The 12,556-nt window shown below is 32.7% G+C and overlaps 1 protein-coding gene across 1 annotated transcript; it reads left to right on the top strand.

Moving 5' to 3' along the window:
* Positions 1–10,111: 10,111 nt before the first annotated feature.
* Positions 10,112–11,373, top strand: LOC110716464 (transcription factor MYB44-like). The gene has a single exon (XM_021895095.1). The coding sequence runs from the start codon at positions 10,238–10,240 to the stop codon at positions 11,042–11,044; it is 807 nt and encodes a 268-aa protein (XP_021750787.1). The 5' UTR covers positions 10,112–10,237; the 3' UTR covers positions 11,045–11,373.
* Positions 11,374–12,556: the final 1,183 nt, after the last annotated feature.

Raw genomic sequence — 12,556 nt, 5'->3', positions numbered from 1 at the left:
AATGGCATCCATCCACACCAATTAGTGGCCTACACCCTTTCAAAAAGCCCCTCACCAATGGAGACAGGCACACAAACATTCTCAAGAACAAAGGTGGCTCTGGCCTCTCCAGCTGATCTACCACAACATTAACTACAGTCCTAGGGCTATACTTTTGAACAGCCTTGCCATAATCCCATACTCTGGCATACTGTTCAGATGCAGACCCATATATCATGAATTTTGCCCTTGCCCTAGCTAGCCATGCCTTGTAGTACCCAATTTTGATACCCAAATCACTTAACACTCTATCCCTGAAGCTGTTAGTCTTCCAGTGTGGATTACTTCTCCACTCTTCAACATATTTTCCAGCTAACCATTCTGCAGTCACATTTGCATTCATGTTGCTCCTCATACAGTTATGTTCTAGCCTAAGATCATGAATTTGCCAGGCACAACTTTTGAACAAAGGCCTAGCTATCACCTTGAACCTGCACCTCCTTACTTCATCACTGCACTGACAAACAGGCAGCTTGCTCCTCTTAGAATCCCATTCACACCCACACCTCCTCCTACAGAAAGTGGTCAACTTCACCTTGTTGTTGTGCAAAAAATAGAACTCATATCTATTCTCAACTGCATGAGTTCTTAAAGCTTTCCTAAGCACCAAAATGTTGCTAAATTTCTGACCCTTCAATAACACAACTGGTTTTTTGAAATCTGTCTCCTCTCTAAACCATGGACTATCATCTGCCTCTTCATCAGACTCATGCTCACTTCTGAGCTCATCATCCTCACTGTCTTCTTCTTGAAGTTCAACCTCAGGCTGCCCAATATCCTTCACAAGCTGCTCCAATTTCTGCTTACTGCTCTGACCAGGCTGCACAACTGCTAAGCTCCTTTCTACCTCTCCTAAAATGTGACCTGTACCCTAATCCAATCTCTCATCTTCAGAATCACCTTCTTCCTCCTCTCCTGGATTCCAATCTAGATCTATGTCACTCAAATCCTCACTTGAAGATTCAGATTCAGTATCCTCATCATCAATGAACAACTTCTTTTGACACCTGCCTTTTCCTTTCCCCTCTACTTTTTCTCTACTGCTACCCAACTCAAGCTCTTCTGAAATCTTCCCTTTCCCTTTATCAATTGCAAGTTTCACCTTATCACTCCCATCAGAAAACCTAGGACTCCTCCTAAATGTTGTTGTTGTGGATTGTTGCCACCTAGGGCTCCTCCTCACAACTAATGCAGTTGAAGCCTTTTTGGGAGTTTGTTTTGCTGAGCTTTTTGCTATAACAATGGGCTTTGACACTTTTTTAGTAAGAGAAGTTTGAGGTGGGCTGACTTTAGACTGACTCTCAATGTCTTTGGGTGGGCTCAGGTTTGGGTTTGGGTTTTCACTTGGCCATTGAGTCTGGATTGGATTTGTTTGGTCATGGTTTTCTTCAGAAACAGTACAAAATAACTCCAAGTTCCCATCTTTGTGTTTGGCCTCAAGAAACCCCTTTACAGCCTCATCATCCTCTAATCTCCTTTTCCCAGTCATCCATGTTTCTCCCTTCTCTTTATACCATAACACATAAATTTGAGGGACTGCCAACCCCTTTTCCCTAAACCCTTCAGCACATAACCATCTCAAGTACAACACAGTTATAATTGACACAGGCACATTCAACCTCCAATACACAAAATCAGCCTCATATACTTGATACTCACTCCCCTTTCTTTTTCTTTTCTTAAACACAAAGCCCCCAAACAGTCTTAGCTTTATGTCAACAGTGTTATCAAGCTGATCCATTTGTTTAATCTACAAATTAAGCAAAAAATCAAGTACCAGTACCTTAACAAACATAACCCACCCTAATTAAGTTCATATGACTTAAGCAAAATAACACAGTACATGCAACAACACATATACCACACTTAAGCATACAGTCACAATATTCCACACATATACCACACTTAAGCATACAGTCACAATGAATTGTAAATCAATTTGTTTAAAACTGATTATTTAACCTTAATTTAATCCACACACACATTTCTAGGGTTTGCGAATTTATTTTCCAAAATTGCCCAAAAAATTGATCCAAATTGCACTTAAACCATTAATGGAAAGGTACAAAAAGTTGAAGAAACCATACCTGGGTCGTTGTCAGAAGATTCTCCTAAGTGTCAATGGAGATGACGACTCCCAAGCTCCAGCCTTTCCCAGTTGCTGATGTGAGCTTCCAGTAAAAATTCGCGACTTAGTCAATTGCAAAAATTACAGTGAGAAAAAAACCAAAAATAAACTAAACCCTAACAATTGATAGTGGAGAGAGAAAGAAATTGTGGTTGAAGTTAAACTATGAAGTAAATGCATGTGGTTGAGGAGTTTGATTATGGAGGAACAGGGCAAACAAAGAGTAAGAGAGAGTAAAAGGGAGGGAATTGAATTAGGATCGAAGAGAGAGAAAGAATAAAGGGAGGGAAGTCAGGTAACTGGGACCCTCTAACGGAAAATATGACAGACCCTTAACGGAGGTACTGATATCTACAGTTTTGATGTTTTGGAGGTACCAATTTAAAATAAAATTTTAGATGGGTACTAAAATTCAATTACCCCCATATTTGAGGTACCAAAATCCGAATTTCCCTAAATATAAAGTAAAATACAAATTTAGAGTAATTCAAGGATGTGTTCTATTCGGATTTTCTAAAAAAAATTGGGTTAATTATGTTTAATTAGGGTATATATGTCAAATTATATAAATATTAAGGGCAATTTTAGGTCTAATTTATTTATTTATTTATTTTTTTTTTTTTTGAGGGAAAGGTCTAATTAGTTTATTAAGTTAAGTTTAAATAAATTCAGCTGAAATATTTCAAAAGAAAAAAAAGGAAAAAAAAAAAGAAAAAAGCTGAAAAGATAATTAACACACACAATTTTTTTGAAATACATATTTTAAATCTTTAATTTTCTTATGGGATGGTCGGAATATTACTAGTTTAAATTTTTTTGTTCTTTTCAACACAATTTTTTTAACTGCATTAGATCTCAAAGATAAATTAGAAAAAATTATAATGAGTCGAAATATATCCAATCCGATCTTCGAATTTTGAATTATCAAATTATCATATTTATTCACTTATCTACTTATTTTTTTATAAGAATTATGAAACTATCGAACAACCGTTACGATAAAATTTTAACAATCATCCAAGATCCAACGGAAGCAACAAAGTAGAACTTTCATTTTCATTTTCCAAAAAAAGAAACTTTAATTTGGTATTCGGTTTAGAACCGTTTTTCACTTTCATAACCTCCAAAAGACCAAAATACATACGCATTAAATAATAAGCGTATCTCTTTAATTTTGCGTACGCATGAATTTCAACTATTGGTGCCTCCCATTCATAATGCAAATATGGGTTTAACTAACTCGTTAGGTATTAGTTGGCGGTATCATTTTGACCATTTATCAACTATATATTCATTTCATGTATCATAATTCATAAAAATTCTAAACCATCAACAAATTAAAACCACCTTTTGAAAATATCGTTCTAGCTACTTTGATGATGACATACTTTTTATATGGAGGTTTAGTTTCTTTTTTTCTTGTATTCTGTTAATTATTACGCAGTACTAGCTTAGTTAGGTATATATTTCCATCTCAAACTACGTAACTTTCGTATTTAAGTTTTTTGAAGCCATTGAATATAAAATTGATTGGTCAATTTTTTAACAAATTAATGATGCTAGATTTTTTGTTATAACTTTACTTAATTAATTAGGTATTTACAAGACTACAAATCCTCATCAATAAACTTAGGAGTTTGAAGGTTATACTCTATTGTTTAATTTGTCCTTCAAATACGACTCCGTAATATGTTACATCTTCTATTTTAACGGTTGGTTTTACTAGTACTATGTCAATGCATATTATTGTTACTTGTTAGGATTGTTATATACACTTAGGTACGCAACATATTTTGTCCTTCATCAAATAACTTCTTTATTACTTTGTAATATGTTCTATCTTTTATATTAACTACTCCCTTCGTCCCTTAATTATTAGATTCCTACTTCTCTCTATTATCTGAGGAATATATGCTAGAAGTAGACGGAGGGAGTATTGTTTTTATTACTCTGTATATTTGTCAATTATTTAAATTCATCAATATCTTGCTATTTGGCCAAAGGTTGTTAATTATATACACTTATGTGCACAGTGTAATTTTTTTTTCCTTGATTTGATAATTAAATTAAAGGATGGTTATTATTGCTCAATTGATTATTAAATTAACAAAAAAAGTAAATTAACAAAAAAATTATCCTTGGTGTATATGTATCCGGGTGCATATAAAAAATTTCATTATTTAGCCAAATACAAAATTTGCTTTTGTGGTTTAATTTTAATTTGGTGTACTCCAACATGTTCATTGTTTACTGTTCTACCAAAAATATTTGTTATCACGTCCAAATACTAAAATAATTTGGCAACTCAATTATTCCTTTAGATATCTTGGAAGAAAGATTACATGCATGGTAGGTATTTAACTATTCTAGTTATTCATACACCTTAAACTAATTTCTATACAAAATCCAAAAGCAACAGATATTAAACAACCGAATGAGTAACGTATAAGTATAATAAGAATTAAGAATTAAGAATTTGAGGTAGAGTTATAAAGTTATTCTTGTATACTAAATATTAGTGTATGAAAACAAATTATCTTGGACGACCTAATTTGGACGACTTTTTATATGTTATGACTTATGAGCTGACTTTTATAAATTATAATATCCGTGTACATAATTTTTTTTTTTTTTTTTTTTTTTTTGAAACCATATCCGTTTACATAATTTATTTGATGAGAATGCATGGATAGGGATGACATGTAATGGAATTAGATTTAATTTTATTCTATTTGATATGAGCACGTATACTTACGGTATCAATAATTTGGTTTTCTATCATAATCATTAGACCTTTAGACATGACTTCAACCTACCATTCGTTAATATACATACATATCATCTCATAACCTGATAACAATTAGTGGCTTTGCGATAGTCATACCAACCCTCGCTGCCCTCTCGACCACACCTACCGAAATTTCTATCCATCACCATAACGTCAAAGGGCAATGATATAATCGAAATTCAACATATGATTATTTATCCCTCTTTTAACATTAATCGTTAACTAAGCTATTACTATCCATATGAAGTCCATAAAATTTGTAATAAGTTGTGAGTCAATTAATAAACTGCTAAATTTATAATACTCTATCTGTCTCAATAAGATTCCTATGGGACCAGAAGTAAGTTAGACTAAAACGCGCCCCAACAACATCGACAACAAAAATCTCTGCCGAAGCGGTTTATATATATGCATGCATGCCGTGAAGAAACAGCAAGGACTCGAGTAACCAAGTTATAAATATCTGGTAGTTTATCCCACTTCATAACGAATATAATTAAAATTAAGCAAGCAAGTAGTAGAAAACTTTACCTTAAATTAACCTACTTATAATGCTTGCCTTTTCAATTAACAAAAAATAATGTAATGGCTGTCAAATCGCACAATAAATTAAATTGCAAGAGCAAATCTTTGTGTCTCGATCATAAATATATATATATAAAAAAAAAAAAAAAAAAAATTCTCCCACGAATATAAAGTTGTACTTGAAATTGGATCTACCTTGAGTTACATTTTCTCTATCATAATATTTTATAGAACATAGCACGGCTGCTCCCGCTACTTTGGTGTAAGTTGTATAATTATATTATTAATAATACTCTCTTTGTACCTAAATTATTATGTAACATTAATCAGTATAATGTGAAAATAGTGTAAAAATCGGAAGAGATTATTACTACCTCCGTTAACTATTATTTGTAACAAAGGAGTATTATTTGTGAGATATAAAATATTCCTTTGTCACAAATAATAGTTAACGGAGGTAGTATTATTTTTAGTATAATTATTATTATTATTTTTTTTGGTGTTTAGAGAGCGACAGGGGCGAGGTGAGAACGAATCGATCCCAAGATCTCCTGGAATCGAAAGGAAAGCTCTAACCATTATTATTAAATTATTAATAAAAGAAACAAGAGTATATCTTGTAAGTTTGTTGGGCGATGAAAAATTAAAATACATTCGAATGCTAGTGCAGGTGCTAGACAAAGACAATGTAGCAATCGAGAGATGCTTATCTTCTTTGAGAAAATGCTCTCTAACCGTTTAACAATAATAAATAATAAATAATTTTATAGTATTATAAATTATTGTATTCCATATTTGTTGTTCAGATGTAAAAGTAAACTATTGAAAGGGAAGGATCAAGGAAAGTCCCTTAAAGTTAAGGACTCTCTTTTCTTGTCTATTTGTGTATAATTTAACAATGTTTAAATGACCTTAATTCTAACCAATCCTGCAAAGTTTTAGTACTAATCTAATCTAATTTTATAATTAATTATTACTTTAGCTTTTAGTACTTGTTTTGAGCATTGTAACCTGTTAACATTTTGCTGATTTGTTGAAGTTGTTTATTTTATTTTATCCCACTTTTGCTAATTTTATGGTTTATTATTATTATTGTTAATAAAGATAATGACAAATTATCATGATCCGAAAGTCAAATGGTTTCTACAGTTAATAGTTTAGGTTTCGAACTATATTGTATATATGTGTTTGCCTTGAAATCTAATGTCATGGCCTAGTGGCAAATTGCAAGGGTTTTACGTATGATATTATTGATATTATGATATGTCACAAAGTTAAATCTCTGATCTCCAATTATAAATTGTAACACTATTTTAATTTTGCCTCGTAAGAAAATTGATTTTTGTAAAATTTATATAGTCATACTACATTTCTTGCTACAATGCACGAGACGTGCAAGTGTGCAACATTATATGGCACTCCCGTACGTTGTAGTGCAGCTAAGTCAAAATATGGCAAATTGTGTAGATGTATGCTCATTTTATTCATTAGTTCCATGAGACGTGCAACATTATATGGCACTCCACAGTCCACATTATTTGTATGGTTTCGGTATTATGCATGGGTGTGGATGGATCGATTGTGGTCATGCATTATTCATTTATTCTTATGGAGAAGGAGATATACCTTTGATTTGTAACGTATGTAAATATGTAGTGTAATGTGTATGCTTTGATTTCTATCCTAGAGTTCGAGAATTTACTGAATTAATTCCACACGAGAAGTATGCTTGCCTCGATTTGAAAGTTGGTAATGATTTATTTTAACTTTTTGACAAAAAGCAAGTATTTGTTTGATTATTTCCCAACTTCATTACGAGCAAAAGTACTATCCACGCCTTTCTTCAAGTCAAGATTAAATGTGTTTGGGACAATTATAAGATTAAACAAAATTATTACGAGTAGCTTCTTTTGAGATTCTAGAGCATTTGGGATGAATCAATTATTTGAGTCAATAATTTTTCATAACATGTTTAGTACGAGTAACTTTAAGAAACTATATAGGTACGAAGTTCGTGTGATTGGACATATAAAATTCACAAATAGCATATTTAATTTCTTCCTTTCTAACAAGTCTGTATATAAATCTAAATTTTTTTTAATCAATCTCTTATACAACATGTTTTTCACAACTTACGTAACGACTCAACTAAAATTGTCAACATTTGAAACTATCGGTATATTCTCCAACTAATCACTTATATTTTTACCTCAATTTGAAAGTTAATGACTTTAATTTTTTTGTTTTGAGTACTTTCCAACTTCAATACGAGCAAAAGTACTATCCACACCTTCCTTCAAGTCAATCTTAAATGAGTTCGGGGACAATTGTGATTGATTAATCAAAGTTACCTTCTATTGAGATTATAAAGCATTTGGGATAAATCAATTATTTGAGCCAATAATATTTCATTAAACATAATAACTTTATTAAAAAATACTTATATAATTCCATTTTAAACACTTAAAAACCGCAAGTCTAACAAATCTCTATTTAATTTTTTCAAATCAATCTCTTATTCTCTTATATACTCCGTGATTCTTTACGCCCAACGCAACGACTCAATTAAAATTGTCTGTCCCATAAACAATCGGTACAACAACTAATCACCAATTAGTCACACACTACCACTCATCAATCAAAATTCAAATCGAAACCCAAACCCAATAATCTATGTGTGATGTGGTGTATTTATTAGCAATAAATTAGCCTAAAACAAAAAACAATACTACTAAGAAGATTGATAGATAAAATCGGTGATTGGTATGGAAAAATTGAAAAAGAGGGGGAAACCGAAAAAGGAAAGGACGGTGACCGACTGGTGTCAGTGAAGCAATAGGCCGTTAGAGTGTTGTCCAACTTTACGCAGGTTAAACAGGCTGGACTTACAACTCAGCTAAATCGTTTCCGTTTCCTGGTCCCACGCAAACCCCTCTACTTTTGTCGTTTTGTCCACCTCAGCATAAGATTCTCAACTTCCGTTTTTTTAAAATGACACTTCACTCCCTCCAGTGCCTTACAGCCTGTCTCTCAGTCAAAACCCCAACCCTCCTTGTGTTGGAGTATAATCTTATCTGCTCCTTTTTTTCTCGCACATCTCCTTAACTTCCATAACTACTACGGCTACTAATCAATCAAATTTTTTATTTTGTACGGTTCCAAAATTCTAACATTAATTCTGTTAAATAAGATAAATCGTTAATAATTTTAGATTATTTTTGTAACAAGAATTTTAGATTTTTTTTTTTGAGGAAAGAATTTTAGATCTTGAACGTATATACTTGGACAAAACATTAATTTATTAGAAACAATATATTATTTATTACTGTTTCTCAAAAAAAAAAAAAAAATTTACTTGTATATATACAAACATATGGGATTGAATTAAACAATTTCTATCATGATCAACTAAACACATAGATAGTGTGTTTCATAAAAAAAAAAATTAAAAAAAATGCTTTGACTAGCTAGTTTATTAGACCGTTGAGTTTATTTGTTTAAGAGTACGAGTAAATAATCATTTCACTGGTTCTCAAATACGGAGTAACATCTTTTTATATTTTTGTCTTTGACAGTCCGTTAAATTGTTTCATGCACAAAATAAGTTATCTTCTAGGTGATGATATTGTATGGGTAGTTTGTAATATTAACTACTTCGTGGTTTATGAATAAAATTATGTCTAACCTTAGCCGTGGGTTAGAGTTAATATTCTCGTGAATTACTTTTAGTTGTTAACCGAGTGTCATCTAAAATCATAATATTTAAGTAGGGATGCATTGATTTGTTTTTGTTTTTGTTTTTTTTTTTTTTATAAATGCATTGATTAAAATTAATGCAATGTTAATTAGGTGATTTTTTTAAAAAAAACAATGGAATGGATATTCTAAGCAAATATTAAAAGAATGAAGATTTGATTATTTGTATACCCAAAGCCACATCATATACACATACACCATAGTACCATGGTTTGTTTTTAAAAGTATTTATCTCGTATTTATCCATATACCAAATTTACATATATTTCATAACAAAACTCGCATAGCGTAAATGTACATCTCAAAACCATCAACCTTTTTAAATTAGACCAAAATATTGTCATTTAAATTATATTTATATTCTTTGAATAGTTATACAGATTAAAACTTTCTAAGTCATCATAACCATTTTCAGCAATAATTACAAAGTACGTAATCTTTACATACATTGTGCGTTGTTTTATTATTTTCTGCTTGAATTCAAAGAATTATTTAACATATATCGTAATTTTCATGTAACATAAAAATAGTCATTTAAGATTTTATCACATTCGTAATTTAAAGCAAATAATATAATTAATCAAGCTTTTACATGACAAGATTGGTTCAATTTAATTTATTTTTAAAAAAAAAAAATCATGAATGGCAATATAATGAAATAAATTTGTAACTAAAAAATAAGAAAGTTATTGGAGGCGATATTTTAGTTAGTTAAATCCAGTAAATTTCCAAGCAGTTACGTGGGGACGCGTGGCCCCCACTCCAGCTGTATCCCAATTAACCGCTTACCGGATAATACCCGTAACCTCCTCATCCTCCTCCACATTTTTTACCTCTTCTCCCTTTTCCCCTTCCTTTATATTCTCCCCACTCTCTCTCCCCCCCACTCTCTCTCCAGAGACCACCAAATCTCAGAGGCCTCCACCTCTTCTCCTTCCTCCCTCCCTCCCTCCCTCTTTTCCTCCTCCATTTTCTCTCTCAAAAATTAGGGTTACACTTTCATGGATAACCACCTTCAAACCTCCTCTTCAATGGCGGCGGATCGTATCAAAGGCCCTTGGAGTCCCGAAGAAGACCAGCTCCTACGAAAGCTTGTTGAGAAGCACGGCGCTAGGAATTGGTCTGTTATTAGCAAGTCGATTTCTGGAAGGTCCGGGAAATCTTGTCGTCTCCGGTGGTGTAATCAGCTCTCGCCGGAGGTTGAGCACCGGGCATTTTCCGCGGAGGAGGACGATATAATCGTCCGTGCTCATGCTAAGTTTGGTAATAAGTGGGCCACTATTTCGAGGCTGCTTAACGGTCGCACCGACAACGCTATAAAGAATCACTGGAATAGCACCTTGAAGCGGAAGTTTTCGTCGATCGTCGCCGGAGATGAGGTTTATCGGCCGGAAAAACGGCCGGAGATTTCTCACTCTTCTCCTCCGTTGAGTCCGTCGGAATCTGACGTCAGCGACTCCGGCGTTGGTTTTAGGTCGGCGGTTGCGGAGGAGAAGGAGAAGGTTGAGAATGATCCGTTGACTGCGTTGACTCTTTCGCTTCCTGGAGTGGAAGAGCAACATCAACATCAGCAGCAGCAACAACCGACGAGTCGGATTGAGGCGACGACTCAGGAGGTGAATCAGAAGAACGAATCGGTGAAGGAAACGATGTCGTTTGGACCTGAGTTGATGAATGTGATGCAGGAGATGATAAGGAAGGAGGTGAGGAATTATATGGCGGAGGCTGAGAAGAGTGGGGTGTATTTTGATGGAGATATTGCTCGAAACGCCGTCGTTGAGCGATTTTACAATGGACATTTCCATTGAATTCAAGGACATGAATGAAACAAATAATAGATGATATGATGAAGGAAGAAATTATCTCAAAAAAGAAAAAAAAAAAAACATTCATTTATTTTAAATCTTTTAAAATTTCAGTAGTTTCAAATCACAAATTGTATGTACAGAAATGAGGAGTAGAAAATTCAGTGAATTTAGGTTTTTAAAATGGATATGAAAAGCACATTTTTGGTAGAAATTGGTTTTTGAATTTTATTTAGTTTTTTTTTTTTTTCAAATTATGTTCTTGGCCTTGATAAAATCTAGTTATTGGACTTGTTGCATTACTAGTTCAAATCATACAAGCATTTGCATCATTTTCCGTTGGACGGGAGTTAGATTTCAATTTAGTTATCAAGCCTATTTCATATATGTAGCAAGAATAATCAATCACAAACACTATTAAAATTAGGAGCGAGTTGAATTGAATTTAAATGTATGAGAACAGACCCTTAGTGAAGTGAAGTAGGCCAAATATAAAATTTAAATGTCCGATTTTATCACATTATAAGTTCAAATTATAATCCGTATAATTTTTAGATAGATGGTTGGGAGTTAATTAGTTTGATTATCATGACATTGTATAATATGTTTGTATAAACACTGAGTAATCTAAAAATTAATTAAAAATTTAAATGTGCAAAAATGTCACATGGGTACGGAGGTTGTACGGTTTCCGCTGGTACAATCACTGAGTTTTGATCTTTTTGAAGAATGGGTTGGCCGGTGGGGAAGGAGGGGTATTATGGTCAATTTGATTAGGTGTGATGGGATGTTAATATTAGCTGGACAAACAAATTCTGGTTTGTCTTAATTTCATGGGCTGTAACTGTAACTTTTGTAACTGATTTTTAGGTCCAATGGGCTCTTTATTGTTAGTCCAACCGTTTCTTCTTATAAAGTGTTGACCGTTCTATTCTTGCTCTAATCAACTTGATAAGCTTTGAAAAAATACTCCAAAAACCTAACTTGAAAGGAGGAAGTTGGAAGGTTTTGTTTATTATGCTTGTAGAACATGTCAACTGAATCTAACTTATTTATTTTCAAATTTTGAATATCAACAATTGATAATTTAGTATTTGTGCATTACAATTTCAAATATTGAAAGGTTGTTATTCAAAGCTAGATTATGAACACGTTCGTAAATGAGTAAGGATATCTATCAAAGTATTACGGATCTTTGTTTTGACCAAAGAAATCCATAAATGGATTAGGTAAATAAAAACATTTAGTTTAATGTCACGACTAACATGTGAGTATATAGTGAGATACATGCACAAATAATGTTACAAGTTTATATTTACATTTATTACTTACTCCATAATTTATGTGTTTTTTCATAACCAATTTATTTTGACCGTAAATTTGGAAACTTTAGACTTGTTGACCCATTTTGGGTACTGATAATTTAGACTTGTTAACCAAATAATTATCCTCTTTGTTTTACTGACAAGCACAATGACTTTTTTTTTTTTGGTGTTTAAAAAGCTACAAGGAAAG

Source organism: Chenopodium quinoa, unplaced genomic scaffold, assembly GCF_001683475.1.
Source record: "Chenopodium quinoa cultivar QQ74 unplaced genomic scaffold, ASM168347v1, whole genome shotgun sequence".
NCBI lineage: Eukaryota > Viridiplantae > Streptophyta > Magnoliopsida > Caryophyllales > Amaranthaceae > Chenopodium > Chenopodium quinoa.
The sequence above is the reverse complement of the archived record's forward strand: the minus strand, read 5'-3'. Positions and strand labels throughout refer to the sequence as shown.